The sequence below is a fragment of the Syngnathus leptorhynchus genome, chromosome 13, assembly GCF_054491065.1.
Source record: "Syngnathus leptorhynchus isolate UIUO chromosome 13, UIUO_Slep, whole genome shotgun sequence".
NCBI classification, from domain to species: Eukaryota; Metazoa; Chordata; class Actinopteri; order Syngnathiformes; family Syngnathidae; genus Syngnathus; species Syngnathus leptorhynchus.
Genome location: NC_141207.1, coordinates 10,074,975 through 10,088,657, shown reverse-complemented (window position 1 = coordinate 10,088,657; position 13,683 = coordinate 10,074,975). Strand labels below are relative to the sequence as shown.

General features: G+C 46.6%; 2 protein-coding genes across 4 annotated transcripts in view; one reads left to right on the top strand and one right to left on the bottom strand.

Moving 5' to 3' along the window:
* Positions 1-8,927, top strand: part of hmcn1 (hemicentin 1) — a 39,450-nt gene extending 30,523 nt beyond the window's left edge. Inside the window, exons 79-107 of one of the 3 annotated variants that reach the window (XM_085928004.1) lie at positions 87-224; positions 293-427; positions 498-767; positions 838-1,028; positions 1,098-1,311; positions 1,585-1,719; positions 1,786-1,976; positions 2,072-2,153; positions 2,224-2,493; positions 2,559-2,729; positions 2,806-2,976; positions 3,038-3,208; positions 3,278-3,448; positions 3,515-3,685; positions 3,763-3,933; positions 3,995-4,141; positions 4,261-4,398; positions 4,540-4,661; positions 4,771-5,008; positions 5,108-5,170; positions 5,243-5,362; positions 5,435-5,569; positions 5,817-5,930; positions 6,038-6,163; positions 6,237-6,365; positions 7,016-7,342; positions 7,596-7,715; positions 7,792-7,918; positions 8,032-8,927. In XM_085928004.1, the coding sequence (XP_085784130.1) occupies positions 87-224; positions 293-427; positions 498-767; positions 838-1,028; positions 1,098-1,311; positions 1,585-1,719; positions 1,786-1,976; positions 2,072-2,153; positions 2,224-2,493; positions 2,559-2,729; positions 2,806-2,976; positions 3,038-3,208; positions 3,278-3,448; positions 3,515-3,685; positions 3,763-3,933; positions 3,995-4,141; positions 4,261-4,398; positions 4,540-4,661; positions 4,771-5,008; positions 5,108-5,170; positions 5,243-5,362; positions 5,435-5,569; positions 5,817-5,930; positions 6,038-6,163; positions 6,237-6,365; positions 7,016-7,342; positions 7,596-7,715; positions 7,792-7,918; positions 8,032-8,398 (4,925 nt within the window). In that variant the 3' untranslated portion in view covers positions 8,399-8,927. Of the gene's footprint in view, positions 1-86; positions 225-292; positions 428-497; positions 768-837; positions 1,029-1,097; positions 1,312-1,584; positions 1,720-1,785; positions 1,977-2,071; positions 2,154-2,223; positions 2,494-2,558; positions 2,730-2,805; positions 2,977-3,037; positions 3,209-3,277; positions 3,449-3,514; positions 3,686-3,762; positions 3,934-3,994; positions 4,142-4,260; positions 4,399-4,539; positions 4,662-4,770; positions 5,009-5,107; positions 5,171-5,242; positions 5,363-5,434; positions 5,570-5,816; positions 5,931-6,037; positions 6,164-6,236; positions 6,366-6,572; positions 6,628-7,015; positions 7,343-7,595; positions 7,716-7,791; positions 7,919-8,031 lie in introns of those variants that run through there. The other 2 variants (XM_085928005.1, XM_085928007.1) reach the window with 2 other exon arrangements.
* A 2,673-nt stretch (positions 8,928-11,600) lies between these two features.
* Positions 11,601-13,218, bottom strand: arpc5b (actin related protein 2/3 complex, subunit 5B). Its single transcript, XM_085928011.1, has 4 exons — positions 12,941-13,218; positions 12,321-12,393; positions 12,074-12,250; positions 11,601-11,794 (listed from the first exon to the last, which is right to left on the bottom strand). The coding sequence occupies exons 1-4, from the start codon at positions 13,078-13,080 to the stop codon at positions 11,732-11,734; spliced, it is 453 nt and encodes a 150-aa protein (XP_085784137.1). The 5' UTR covers positions 13,081-13,218; the 3' UTR covers positions 11,601-11,731.
* Positions 13,219-13,683: the final 465 nt, after the last annotated feature.

Here is a 13,683-nt window from a genome sequence, read left to right as displayed (position 1 = left end):
AATTGGCCATGACTTGTTCCTTTTTTCACATGTTACCAAATACTACGTTGATATAAAACGTTCACGTTTCCCATGGATGTTCTTAGAGCTTCCCGAGATCCATTCCCACCCATCCACCCTGGAGGTGATCCTCAATAATCCCATCGTGCTGCCCTGCAGGGCCACAGGCTCACCAAGGCCGACAATCACCTGGCAGAAGGAGGGCATCAATATACACACCGCAGGTAAACACCTTGGCAGCCATTAGTCTTACGTTGACGGATCGGCAAAGAAAAGTCTTGTTCTCCGATAGGCGGAAGTTTCACTGTGCTACCTAACGGGAGTCTACAGATCATCAAGGCGTCTGTGTCAAACTCTGGAACTTATATATGCGTGGCTCAAAACCCAGCCGGTACAGCCTTGGGCAAGACCAAACTCAGAGTCCAGGGTAAGTAAGACATAACTGCTTCCAAATATTTCAAATCAGATTCACTTCATCTGATCCTTATCCTCCCCAGTACCTCCAGTCATCAGATCAGAAAGGCAAAAGTACCTGGCTCCCGTGGACTCCTCGGTGACGCTGCACTGTCAGTCGGAAGGCGTCCCTCCACCTTCCGTTACGTGGCACAAAGACGGGCGGCCCCTCGGGGAATCCGTACGTCAGCGAGCGCTGGCTTCGGGCTCCTTACAAGTGTCATTCATCCAGCCAGCCGATACGGGAATTTACACTTGCACCGCCGCCAATTCGGCCGGAAGCGCAAGCCTGGAGATGAGCCTGACTGTGCAAAGTGAGTTCAACATCAACACAACTGTTGGCTTATTGGAATCACCTCATTGGAAAAAATGTCCCCTTTGCAGTCCCCCCCTCCATTCTTGACTCAGAGCAGGAAGTAGTTGTGGTGGAAGGTAAGCAGGCCCAGCTGGCATGTGTGGCCAAGGGCGTCCCACAACCCACCCTGTCCTGGGAGAAGGACGGTGCTCTTTTAGGAGTGCAAACAGGAGAATACACCATTTTGCCATCTGGGGAGCTTGTTATTGATAGCGCTCAGGTGAGGACTCCAGCTCCGTCCGTATATTGGCTGTGTGAAAAATAATCATCTCCCTCCTTTTGCCATCAGCCTGGCGATGCAGGAAGTTACACATGTGTTGCCAGCAATGAATTGGGTCACGACAGTCAGACAGTGAGTCTGTCTGTTCATACCCGGCCGCTCTTCACCGAGTTGCTTGGTGACATCTCCCTCAATAAGGGAGAGCGCCTCCTGCTGGAATGCAGAGTCAGCGGGATCCCCCTGCCCAGGATCACGTGGGCCTTCAATGACAACATCATTCCAGGTGCGTGCAGTGATGACCAAAAGGTTTACCATAAAAATATTGATGCAAACGTTCTTATTTGATATCATTTGAAAAATGTAGCCGTGACTTTTTTCAATATTTTGGTATAGCTTGGTGTCCCAATACTTTTTATTTTGTTTAAGCTGTAATCCACTAAACCTAAATTGTCCTGATTTGTGTTACAAAATAAACTATAAAAACAAACATTACTGATCTTAGATGAGGTCAGGAGGATCAATTTTCTATCATTGTGTCTGATCCCTTCTGCTGTAGTTCACTATGATCACATGAGCGGCCACAGTGAGTTGGTGATCGAGAGATTGAGTAAAGAAGATGCTGGCACTTACACCTGTGTGGCAGAAAACCCAGTTGGAAGCATCAAATCTTTGGCTTTTGTAGATGTCAAAGGTAAGATGACGTCCACCGTTTACTTGCAGCTTCAACCATTCCTATGACCACTTGTTGCACATTCAGAGCCTCCCATCATTGACGGGGACCTTCACTCCAATCGTGTCGAACCTCTCGGCGGCAACGCCGTCCTGAACTGTGACGTTCGGGGAGACCCCCTTCCGACCATCCAGTGGAGCAAAAATGGAGTCAACTTCCACATCAACGACCGCGTCCGTCAACTGGACAACGGTTCTCTGGTCATCTATGGCACAGTGGTAGGAACGAACTTTGGATCAAATACAACATCCAATTACCTCGGACAATTGCTTCTTTTTGACAACTTGTGGGTTTTAATTCAAATTTTCCACAGGTTGAAGATGCAGGCACCTATATTTGTGTGGCGGTAAATATTGCTGGCGTTGTGCAAAAAAGCGTCACCCTGACCCTACAAAGTAAGCAGTGGGAAAAGATTTTTCCGGGCTGACCCATAGAATCAAGCGTGCTGAAAACCACTTTTTCCAGGTGCGCCCAGCTTTACGGTAGAGCCCGTAACAACCGTGGTGGATGCTGGCACTACATTGGTGCTCGATTGCCAGGCGGAGGGTGAGCCCACCCCCGTGATAGAATGGTCTCGCCAAGGACGCCCTCTTTTAGCCAGCGACCACTTCTCGGCTCTATCCAACGGCTCCCTCAGGGTCAATAGTGCCCAGAAGGAAGACACAGCTGAGTATGAATGCGTGGCGAGAAACTTACTTGGATCAGTCCTGGTTCGGGTTGGACTAACTGTTCGAGGTAAGTCTGCAATACTCATTGTCATACATGATTACAAAAAGTTCATCTTTTTTTTTTTTCCTCAGTGCACGGAGGCTACTCTGAGTGGGCCGAGTGGGGCCCTTGCAGTTCAACATGTGGAATCGGCTCCCAGAAGAGGCAGCGACAATGTAACAATCCACTTCCTGCTAACGGGGGACGCCACTGCGCAGGATCGGATACGGAGACGCGCAGTTGTCACGGGAAGCCTTGTCCGGGTACGGGTACCGTTAACAGCTGGGGATGGTGGACGTTACGCGCGAGGCTTGAGGATTTGTACATTTCAATTGATAGTTGATGGTAAGTGGTCAGAGTGGTCTTCGTGGGAGGAGTGCTCTCGCACATGTGGACACGGTAACAGAACCAGGGTGCGGAGCTGCACGAAGCCCGCGGCTCAGCATGGAGGCAGGCCGTGTGCGGGAAGGGCCCTTGAGGTCATCATGTGTAGCGTCCGACCTTGTCCAGGTAAGACACGGTAACGTGACTGTATCCTTCTTTTGCCATAGCATCATTTTGACTTGTGCAGTGCCAGGTGGCTGGGGGCCTTGGCTCCCTTGGAGCCCATGCAGTGAGACCTGTGGAAAAGGTATGCAGTCAAGAATCCGGCTGTGCAACAATCCCCCGCCTGCATTCCACGGGTCACCGTGCGAGGGCACAGACACACAAACTCAAGTGTGCAAGGAGAGAGCATGTCCCGGTAAGCAATTTGTACTCGTGAAATCAGGCTTGTACTCTAGCTAACTCAGCAAATGATTCCGTTCACTAGTTGATGGGAAGTGGTCATCGTGGGTGAGTTGGGGAGCCTGCAGCGTTTCCTGTGGGGGTGGCACCAGACAGAGAACGCGCCTCTGCGCCAGCCCTGGCCCGCAATACGGCGGCAGGCAGTGCGAAGGCAACGACGTACACGTTGACTTTTGTAATAGCGAGCCCTGTCCAAGTGAGTCCTCACCGCTTTGCTAAGTGTGACTTCCTGCGGTTAAGCCTTTTCTATTCGGTTTATCAGTCAACGGGAACTGGGCTCCGTGGAGCAGTTGGGGGACTTGCAGCAAGACATGCAACGGAGGGCAGATGAGGCGCCACAGGACATGTGACAACCCCAGGCCGGCCAATGGCGGCAGAGCGTGTGCAGGCGCAGACGCACAATTACAAAGATGCAACACGGACGTATGTCCCGGTACGTGTTTGTAACTGGTGTTGTGTGCTTCAAGCGTGTTTGTGATGATATCTTGAGGGTGTTTTGCACTATTGCAGCTGATGGTAACTGGGGTCAATGGCAGTCTTGGGGAGAATGCTCTGCTTCCTGCGGGGGTGGACAAAGGACACGCGTACGTCTCTGCAACAATCCGTCTCCTAGTAATGGCGGCCGCTCGTGCCCGGGAGACTCCTCCCAACTGTCCAGGTGTAACGTTGAGGCCTGTCCAGGTAAGCTATATGACATTTCTTGCACCAAAAGGCGTTTTTAAATATTGTGTGTGTTTTCTAGGTGGGCCACAGATGGCACGAGGAAGCATTATAGGGAATATCAATGATATTGAGTTTGGTATCGCCATATTGAACGCCACTGCCGTGGACACCACGTCTGGCGGCAAACTCATCAAAGCATCGATTTCGAATATACCAAGATCTTTAGGTCAGTGACAGAAAGAATGATTTGAATTCTCAGTTGTTGTCGTCACTCTTTTTGTTTACAGATTAGCAAGTAACAAGTGAATCATCATTTCACCCTGTGTCCTGTAACTTTCATTGAAGGGCCTGCAATGAGGAAGCTCATTTCCATTCTGAATCCCATCTACTGGACCACTGCTCAGGAAGTGGGCGAGGCTGTCAACGGGTACACGTTAACTGGAGCTATCTTCAGGCGAGAAACTCAGGTGGAATTTGCCACAGGTAGACATGAACTTCACTGCTATGCAAAGAATCACAAATATCGCTTCATGTGCTTCTGTCTGGAAACTAGAATTGATTAAAAAAAAAAAGAATGCAGGGATCAAAGGGACATAACGCTTGATTGTTTCTTCTCAAACTTAGGTGAGATTCTAAGGATGACTCACATTGCCCGGGGCTTAGACGCAGATGGAGCATTGTTGCTGGACATCATCATAAATGGACAAATCCTTCAGCTGCCTTCACATGCTGAGATCAGCATCAAGGTACACAAATGAATTTATTCTCATTTGTAACAGTGCTATTGTTTCTATCTTTCAAATGAAGTTATCAGATGGGGGTGAGAGTGACTCAAGCGTGCCGTGTTCCTATCAGGACTACACCGAGGACTACATCCAAACGGGCCCGGGTCAGGTGTACGCTCTGTCTACACGCATGTTCAGCATTGACGGGGAAAGCGTGCCCTACTCTTGGAACCACAGCATCTCCTACGACGTGTCCCGGGGCAAGATGCCCTACTTGGTGCAGACGCTTCACGCCACAGCCGTCAGCGCTCAGTATCACAGCGTGGAAGAGGCGCTGGAATACACCATCCAAGCTCGTATCAGCAAGGGTACGATCTAGGCCAGTGCTTTTTGGAGATGAAGGGACTTCCTTTTACTTCCTACTGTAGGTCGCAGGCGCTTCTGTATAGTTTTGGTTTTCATTCCAGGTGATCGCAGTAACCAGTGTCCTCATGGATTTACTTTGGTTTCTGCTGGGCCGTACTGTGCAGGTTGGTGTTGTTGCCCGTGGCTCTTTGGACCATATATTGCTTGCAAGCTAAAGGATGCTCGTTACGTTGCAGATGAGAATGAGTGTGAAGTGGGAAACCCGTGTTCTCACGCATGTCACAACGCCATGGGCACTTACTACTGCTCCTGTCCCCGTGGGCTCGCCATCTCAGCTGACGGCAAGACCTGTCAAGGTAAACACAGCTTCACCCACACATATTGAATGTCCATTGTTGTCCTAACACAAACGCTTGGTCTCCTGCTAGATGTTGATGAGTGTTTGCTGGGTGCCACCATGTGTCACGATGGACAGGAATGTGAGAACACGATCGGATCATACCGCTGCGTCATGCGCTGCGGCCGCGGGTTCAGAAGAACGACTGCCGGCCACGGTTGCACAGGTAGACAAAAAAAAAATAATGGCCTTTATTCAATTTTCTTGCGCTAGATTGAAATAAAATCATCTGGATCGATTTTCTTAAGTAGACTAGACGTTTATTTGAAAACAAACGTGTCTGAATCCAGAATCTGATTGTATGCAACCACTTGAAAGTAAAATGGAATAAATTCAACGCAACATTTTTTTGCCGTTATCATTGAATGAAGCTTCTTTCCAGTGAAGGGTGTTTTTAAATCTTTGATGCTCAGATATAAATGAGTGCCAGGAATCCAATCCATGCAATCAACTTTGCCTGAACACCATCGGTAGTTATCGCTGCGCCTGTGAGCCTGGCTTCCAACTCAGGAACCGACGCTGTGTTGGTGAGCATAAAACAAACAAACAAAAACATGTTTACCAATAGTACCTCTTTGTATCTTAGCATATATTGTTAAAATAAAAGTGATGTCATTCCAAATTGTCACTTCAGACATAAACGAGTGCCGACAGAGGGTTTGTCGATCCGACCAGCAGTGTAAAAATACCCGTGGCGGCTACAACTGCATCGACCTGTGCCCCGCCGGGATGACCAAAGGTGGCAACGGGACGTGCGTAGGTCAGTACGGTGTGCTCATCGCGCACGTCCGCCACCCTGTCAGCGTTCATTGACCAGCAGCTCGCTGTGGTAGATATCGACGAGTGCGGCGATGGCACCCATCAGTGCCGATACAACCAGATCTGTGAGAACACCAGAGGGAGTTACCACTGTACGTGTCCACGCGGCTACCGATCTCAAGGAGTGGGCAGGCCCTGTCTCGGTACGTACGTCATCTTGGGCTTTCCAACGATTGGGATGATGATTGCTCGTTGCTTCTTTGTGTCTACAAGCCTGTCACTTGTAAACAGAGGCGTTTTTTGCCAGCTTGCTTGCTTGCGCAACTCGAGTGCTGCCAACTGCCTACCTTATGAACTCAGCATCACAAAGATGCATTGCATGGTAGCGTGCCTTTTTCTTTTTGCTCCAGCGTAGGAAGAAGTCCAAGAAGAAGATAGTCAGAGGATCCATTCTTCAAGTCTCAGTGGTTAGGACACCAAGAGCAGCACCTTTCCTTTTCATTTGACATTGCTGTCACTTGTCAATCTTTTCCAGCTCTGCTTTTATAACAGCACACTCCTGCCTCCCTGTAACATCATTAAGACGTCTTGAATATCACAATTCAATCACGCTTTGGCAAACTTGAGATATCCATATTTTCGTAAGTTTTTAGCATGTTTTGTTGAAGATTAGAAGGCTCAATCCATTTGAGTCATGGAAATGTATTGCTGTACAGAGGGGTAACTGATTTATCCCCTTTCCCCCCCATCCTCATGTCCCCGCACCACATTTCTTTTATTTCTGTCCTGGTCATCTGCTTTCTTTCCTACACTTGTTCTCTCCTCTCTATTGTGTCCTCCCTGCGCTGGGCAGATATAAATGAATGCGAGCGGCTTCCACAGCCCTGTGCCCATCAGTGCGTCAACACCCGGGGCAGCTTTCGCTGCACCTGCCCACCAGGGCGCTTCCTACTGGGGGACGGCAAGTCTTGCGCCGGGCTCGAGCGCCTTCCGACTTATGAGAGTTACTCGTACGGCTTCCGAACGTCTTTTCCTGAGCGTCTCTACCACAACTTGGCTTCGCACAGCTATCACTCGTACACCGCCGCCAAAAGGGGGCGGAGCCCAAGAGGACTGCCCATAAATCAGGGCCCCAAAGCTTGTCGCGAGGGGTTTGTGTCCAAGGATGGCCGTTGCTTAGGTAACTATGGAGAGTAGCCAGGGTCACACAGAAAAAAAAAAAGTGCACCTGCTTCAATGTGGACTGTCAAATGTTTCTTCTGTTACTATTATAATTCTTCAAGGAAAATTCATCTCCCACTCAGTTAAACTTTATTGAGAGCTTTGGTGTCAAATTCCATTGGATTATATTGAAAGGTGTTTCTAGGATTTGGCTCATGGAAGAAGCAGAATAGAGTTATGCGTTCCAATCCGCATTGCGCGCTATGTGGCAGATATCAACGAGTGCGAGGTGAGGGATTCCTGCCAGCACGAGTGTATGAACACACCGGGAAGCCACAGGTGTCTTTGTCCGGCCGATTACCGCCTCATGGCCAACGGCAAGACGTGCCAAGGTGAGCGAGCGCCTCGCTTCTGGGCCGCTTCAATATAAAAAGACATTTGGATGCAAGTTGCCCGGTCTATTTCCAGATATCGACGAGTGTCTTGAGCAGAACATCCAATGTGGAGCCAACCGCATGTGCTTCAACATGAGAGGAAGTTACCAATGCATCGACACACCTTGTCCACCAAACTACCAGAGAGAGCCCACCACGGGGTAAATATACAATGCAGATAAGAATCATTACATTACAGTTGGGTTGCAAATTCAATGGAAAAAAAAAGTGTTCCACGCTCTTTGCAGATGAATACTCATTCTATATGTTTCAGGTTCTGTCTGAAGAACTGTCCTCCAAACGACCTGGAATGCGCTCTCAGCCCATACGCCCTGGAGTACAAGCTCCTGTCTCTTCCGTTCGGCATCGCCGCCAACCAAGACCTCATCCGACTGGTGGCCTACACGCAAGACGGAGTGATGCACCCTCGGACCAACTTCTTAGTGGTAGATGAGGACGTCACGTTACCTTTCGCTATTCGAGACGAGAACCTGAAAGGGGTGCTGTTTACTACTCAACCCTTACGAGAGCCTCACACGTACCGTATGAAGGTGCGAGCCCTCTCCTACAGCCAAGACGGAGGCATCGAGTACCAGACCACCTTCATTGTCTACATCGCTGTCTCGGCCTTCCCTTACTGAGAGCACTTAAAATGACAAAAGGGGCGTGCTGAAGTTGCATCCTCTTCATCCAACGTCACTGGGATTCATTGAGTTGACTTTTAGAGAATGAATTTGAACTTGTGTGTGAGGGGCTATTGGGAACATGGATTTAAATAGTCCTGCACAATTTAATGCTTTTAATTTAATCATAGTTTATTCCAAAGCTGTTTAGTGGGCTTCAGTTCTGGGAGCACGTCAGGAAAGACTTAAAAGTTGAGGAGCAATTACTTTGAATCCCTGTTGATTAATTTATTAGGAGGTTTTTGTCCAAATATTCCAACATTTAACTGACTGGGAAGTTCTTGAATCTAATGACATTGTGGAAAAGTGGCATGTATAAGGTGTGACTGCTTGGCACAAAGGCACCCTCAGGTATCATCATCCATTGGAACCACGCATCATAAGAACCTCGAGTGAATCATCCATTGATGCCGAGATGTATTTTATTTTGGGGAATTTGTACAGAAGTGGGTTTTTTTTGTTACACATATTGCTATGTACTGTCATTATTTGCTCTTTTTTTTAATAAAAAATAAAATGGCATCATAGTGCAATTAAGCTTCAATATTTTCCTGTGCTTGCATGGTCTTCCCAATAGTGTTGGCTCGTGAGTGAACGATTCGTTCAAAAGAACGAATCATTTCAGTGAACGAGAGTGAACGTGATTCGTTCTTTTGTCACTTCATATGACTTCAACCAGGAGGTGTCGGTAATGCGCATTGAAGCTGGTGCCACCTTGCTGTAAAACAAAACGAAGAAGAAAATGACGTAACTTGCGGTTCACAAACGAGTCGGCTGTGTGACGTCACAGCTCAACCAACCAATCAGAAAGTGGGGGTGAGGGCGGGTGTGGCAGTTTTCACTCTTATTTAAGGTTTGACCATGATTTTTCCCTAATGAAGTGGCCTGTTATTAGGTACACCTGAAAATGGCGGTGTACCTAATAGAGTGTCCAAGTGACATCACAGATCAACCAGCCAATCAGAAAGTGGGGGTGAGGGCGGGTGTGGCACTTTTCACTTTCACAAACTTTTTCCCTAATGAAGTGATTAGGTACACCTGTGTCCGTATGACGTCACAGATCAACCAACCAATCAGAAAGTGGGGGTGAGGGCGGGTGTGGCACTTTTCACTTTTTAACTTTTGACCATGATTTTTCCCTAATGAAGTGGCCTGTTATTAGGTACACCTGAAAATGGCGGCGTACCTAATGGAGTGTCCGAGTGACGTCACTGATCAAACAGCCAATCAGAAAGTGGGGGTGAGGGCGGGTGTGGCACTTTTCACTTTCACTTCAGCTTTTTCCCTAATGAAGTGGCCTGTTATTAGGAACACGTGAAAATGGCGGCGTACCTAATGCAGTGTCCCAGAGACGTCACAGATCAACCAGCCAATCAGAAAGCGGGGGTGTGGCACTTTTCACTCATTTAAGCTTTGACCATGATTTTTGATTATTTGATATATCAAAGAAAAGATCAGTGTGTGTGTGGGGGGGACGATTCGTTGAACGTTTCATTTGAACGAATCTTTTGAGTGAAGTGATTCCAAAGATTCAGTTCACTTAAAAGAACTGGAATGCACATGACTACTTCCCAAGCCATGTTTTATGAATGGCAGTGTATCTATCTTATATTTGTCCTACGATCAGCGTGTACCTTGCCTCTCATCCCTAGTCATCTAGAAAATGGACTCAGAGAACACACAAGAATACTCAACCAGAATTCACACCATTTATTGTTGTTTTGTCAAAAAAAGCACAAACATAAAAAAAGGAATATGTCATAAGGCAGTTTTTTTTTGTACATCAGTTTGGTATGTTTCCTTGAATCCTTACCCTGCAACTAGAAATCCATGACACAGAAGACAATTGTACAGTTCTTCTGGTCATGTCAAAACAGCCTATACTGCATTAGAAAATACATCAAGCATCTGAGGATGCAGAACCAGATAACAAGATTGAACTTTAAGACTCCATTTCTGACAATGAAAATAAAGTCAAATGCTGTGAAGCTTTGGTGAAACACTGAGGAAACTTCACCCACGTGTGATTTGAAATAAGCAGGGAAATAAAAAACTGCAGAGGAAAGGAGTTATTGTTTATGAAAAAGGTTGCTGCTCTTACACAGTTAATGTTTTGTCCTCCATTACACAAGGGCATCTAAATCATTGCTATAAAGTCACAAGTAATCTAATTGTTTTATTTGGCAACAGATGAGCTCTACCTCGTAAGGCAGACAAAACCTCAACAGGTTTCATCTGGTTATACAAAATGTTTGGGATAATGATGAGAATGACAAATCAATGTGCATTATATTGGAACTTAGGTACAGAGCACACAAATGATGCAAAAGTACAGGTACAGAAAACCTGGCGGCAAGAGCAATTTTTCTTTTTTTTTAATTCAAGTCTGTGCATAAACACACAGACCAAATATCTCATTTAACAAAAATGACAGATTTTGCTCAAAAACATTTTCAATTTTTGAATGAAATTGGGATTTGGTCATGACAAGAAAATATTCCTTATTTAAAAAAAAAAAAAAATTCCCTAGGGTCATTAGTCCTATCTGAAGCACTTTGAGACAGAAACAGAGGACGCGTGTGTGAACTTAGTAACAAACATGACTTTGAGCACAAAGATAAATGTGCTAAATTCTTTTAGAACCCAGCAAAGATTTTGTCAAGCAATTTGATCGGACACAATCCCACTGGCGTCCCTCGATTGATTTTCCTTGTAATCCATCTGTTACATTGTGTGTGTGTGTGTGTGTGTGTGTGTGTGTGTGTGTGTGTGTGTGTGTGTGTGTGTGTGTGTGTGTGTGTGTGTGTGTGTGTGTGTGTGTGTGTGTGTGTGTGTGTGTGTGTGTGTGTGTGTGTGTGTGTGTGTGTGTGTGTGTGTGTGTGTGTGTGTGTGTGTGTGTGTGTGTGTGTGTGTGTGTGTGTGTGTGTGTGTGTGTGTGTGTGTGTGTGTGTGTGTGTGTGTGTGTGTGTGTGTGTGTGTGTGTGTGTGTGTGTGTGTGTGTGTGTGTGTGTGTGTGTGTGTGTGTGTGTGTGTGTGTGTGTGTGTGTGTGTGTGTGTGTGTGTGTGTGTGTGTGTGTGTGTGTGTGTGTGTGTGTGTGTGTGTGTGTGTGTGTGTGTGTGTGTGTGTGTGTGTGTGTGTGTGTGTGTGTGTGTGTGTGTGTGTGTGTGTGTGTGTGTGTGTGTGTGTGTGTGTGTGTGTGTGTGTGTGTGTGTGTGTGTGTGTGTGTGTGTGTGTGTGTGTGTGTGTGTGTGTGTGTGTGTGTGTGTGTCTGTCAAACATGTGCTCCACAATTAAACCGTCTTCCTGGCCGTCAGCACTCGTACAATACTGCCCACTCCTCCGGCGGCCAGCGCCTGCAAATGTACACAAATGCATTTATTGACTTTTTCTTTTGTGTTTGCTAATAATGATCATTTTAGAGACTACAATACAGGAGATACAGCTGTTTTATCCCTGCAATCAATATAATTATTACAATATAATGTATACTAATAATTATTATTAATATTAATAATGAAATAGATACATCATAATAATAATTATTATTATTAGAGTTCATAAAGATTGTGTGAGCCTGGGACTAATAAACTTCAATGGCCCAATGCCTGACTGGAGCAGACCAATGCCCGTACCTTTTCATGCCACTGCAGGAGGACAGCGCTGCTGTTTTCTGATGGCCTCTCAAACCCTTTGTAGATATACTTCATCAGCAGGTCCACGCCGTTCTTGTCCAGAGACTGAACTCCTTTCTCGATGTCACTGTTCTTAAAGGCGCTGAGCACCTTCAGCACCAGACCCTCTGCACGGTCCTGGTGACAAATGTGTGAAGATGTTAACATTGATACAGAAGCCCAAATAGCAGAAAGACCCCAACCCCACCTTGACGTTCTGGTTCTTGGTGTTGATTGGGGGGTTCTTGAGAACCGCTTGTAGAGCTGCCATGTTGTCTCCTGTGCAGGGTTTGATTAAGGATTTGAAATACACTGACTACTTTGTGTTCAATTAACATCAACAATAATAATGGCAAACTCAAATGCAGGATTCTTCCATCTGATTGGATGAAAGTCGGAGTGGGCGTGGCATAAAGCTTACAATAAGGAAGTTCGGCACTTTTCGACCTTACAAGGCATTCCATCCAAAAATGAACGGACGTTTGCTTAGCAGCAGCATCTCGCAACACGCACGGCAATAGAAGTGATGTGCAATGAACAAATAATATTCACTCGCATGTCAAGAATGACTGGCATAAACGAGATTGGGGGGGGGTCTAGCTCGAAGCCATATAGCAAGGAAATACTTGCACCAGAAAGCCCTGGAATGTGACTGTCAGGCAAGTCTGGGCAGTGACTGGCCTCATTGAAAACGCCCGATTAGCAAGAAATAGACGCCAACGCAAAGTCTCATAAAAGGGCATTTTGGACTAGTTCGCGATCAAATGTTACACGAGAAAATGTCCCATCGCATGCTAGCTTCGAGTGGGCTAAAATGGTAAAGGATATTGTCTGATGAGGGAGTCCACCTCCGCCTCGTCGGGACCCAGCTGGTTCTCCCCTCCGTCCTCCTCGTCCACAAATTTGTTCTCGTCGTACTCATCCACGTCCACTCGCCTGAAGCGGGCGGACATGACGTTCTTTGACATTTTGGGAATGGAAAAAAAAGTGCCAAGATGTGAATGAAAGAGCGCAAAGGTTAAAGCTTAATTTCCGGCCTTTTCGCAGTCAAGTGACAAGCAGGAAGCCAAGCGACTGACGTGACGTCGTCTCTTTCCTTGTGTGGCTTTTGGTTCCGCATTGTACGCTATCGCCGCCCTGAGACTAACAATGGAACTGCAAGCAGTCTGGAACGTGGCCGCTAGAGGGCAACCACACCTTCCAAATCTTATCAAATGTATCTATCTATCTATTAGTAGTTGAAATGGGAAAGAGGGAAACCTTACTTAATGAATGTCTCATCCACTTGCATTGGAGGTTTTGGGTGGTAAAAATGTGTCATTCTGGGAAAAGCCGAAATTTGGTAAATTGTGGAAAATGACAGCTAATATGTTTGGAAGGGTTTGAATTGCTGTGTGTGTGTGTGGGGGGGGACTGAAAGGGTTAGAAAAGCAAAACATTGCTGGAACAATAATAGTTAAAGGTTTTGGGTGAGGAATAGCATACTGTATGTGTAATTGCTCTTTTGTGCTCACATACATATTCAAATATATTCTGATGAAGAGTGGGAAGACCAAACTTCCTAAAATTCA

Excerpts from the sequence above, each read along its gene's own strand:
- arpc5b (XM_085928011.1), bottom strand. The coding sequence starts at position 13,080 with ATGTCAAAGAACGTCATGTCCGCCCGCTTCAGGCGAGTGGACGTGGAT. Across the intron at positions 12,394-12,940 it reads GTGGACTCCCTCATCAGACA|AGGAGACAACATGGCAGCTC; the intron begins ATATCCTTTACC and ends CAAACCCTGCAC. Across the intron at positions 11,795-12,073 it reads TCCTGCAGTGGCATGAAAAG|GCGCTGGCCGCCGGAGGAGT; the intron begins GTACGGGCATTG and ends GTACATTTGCAG.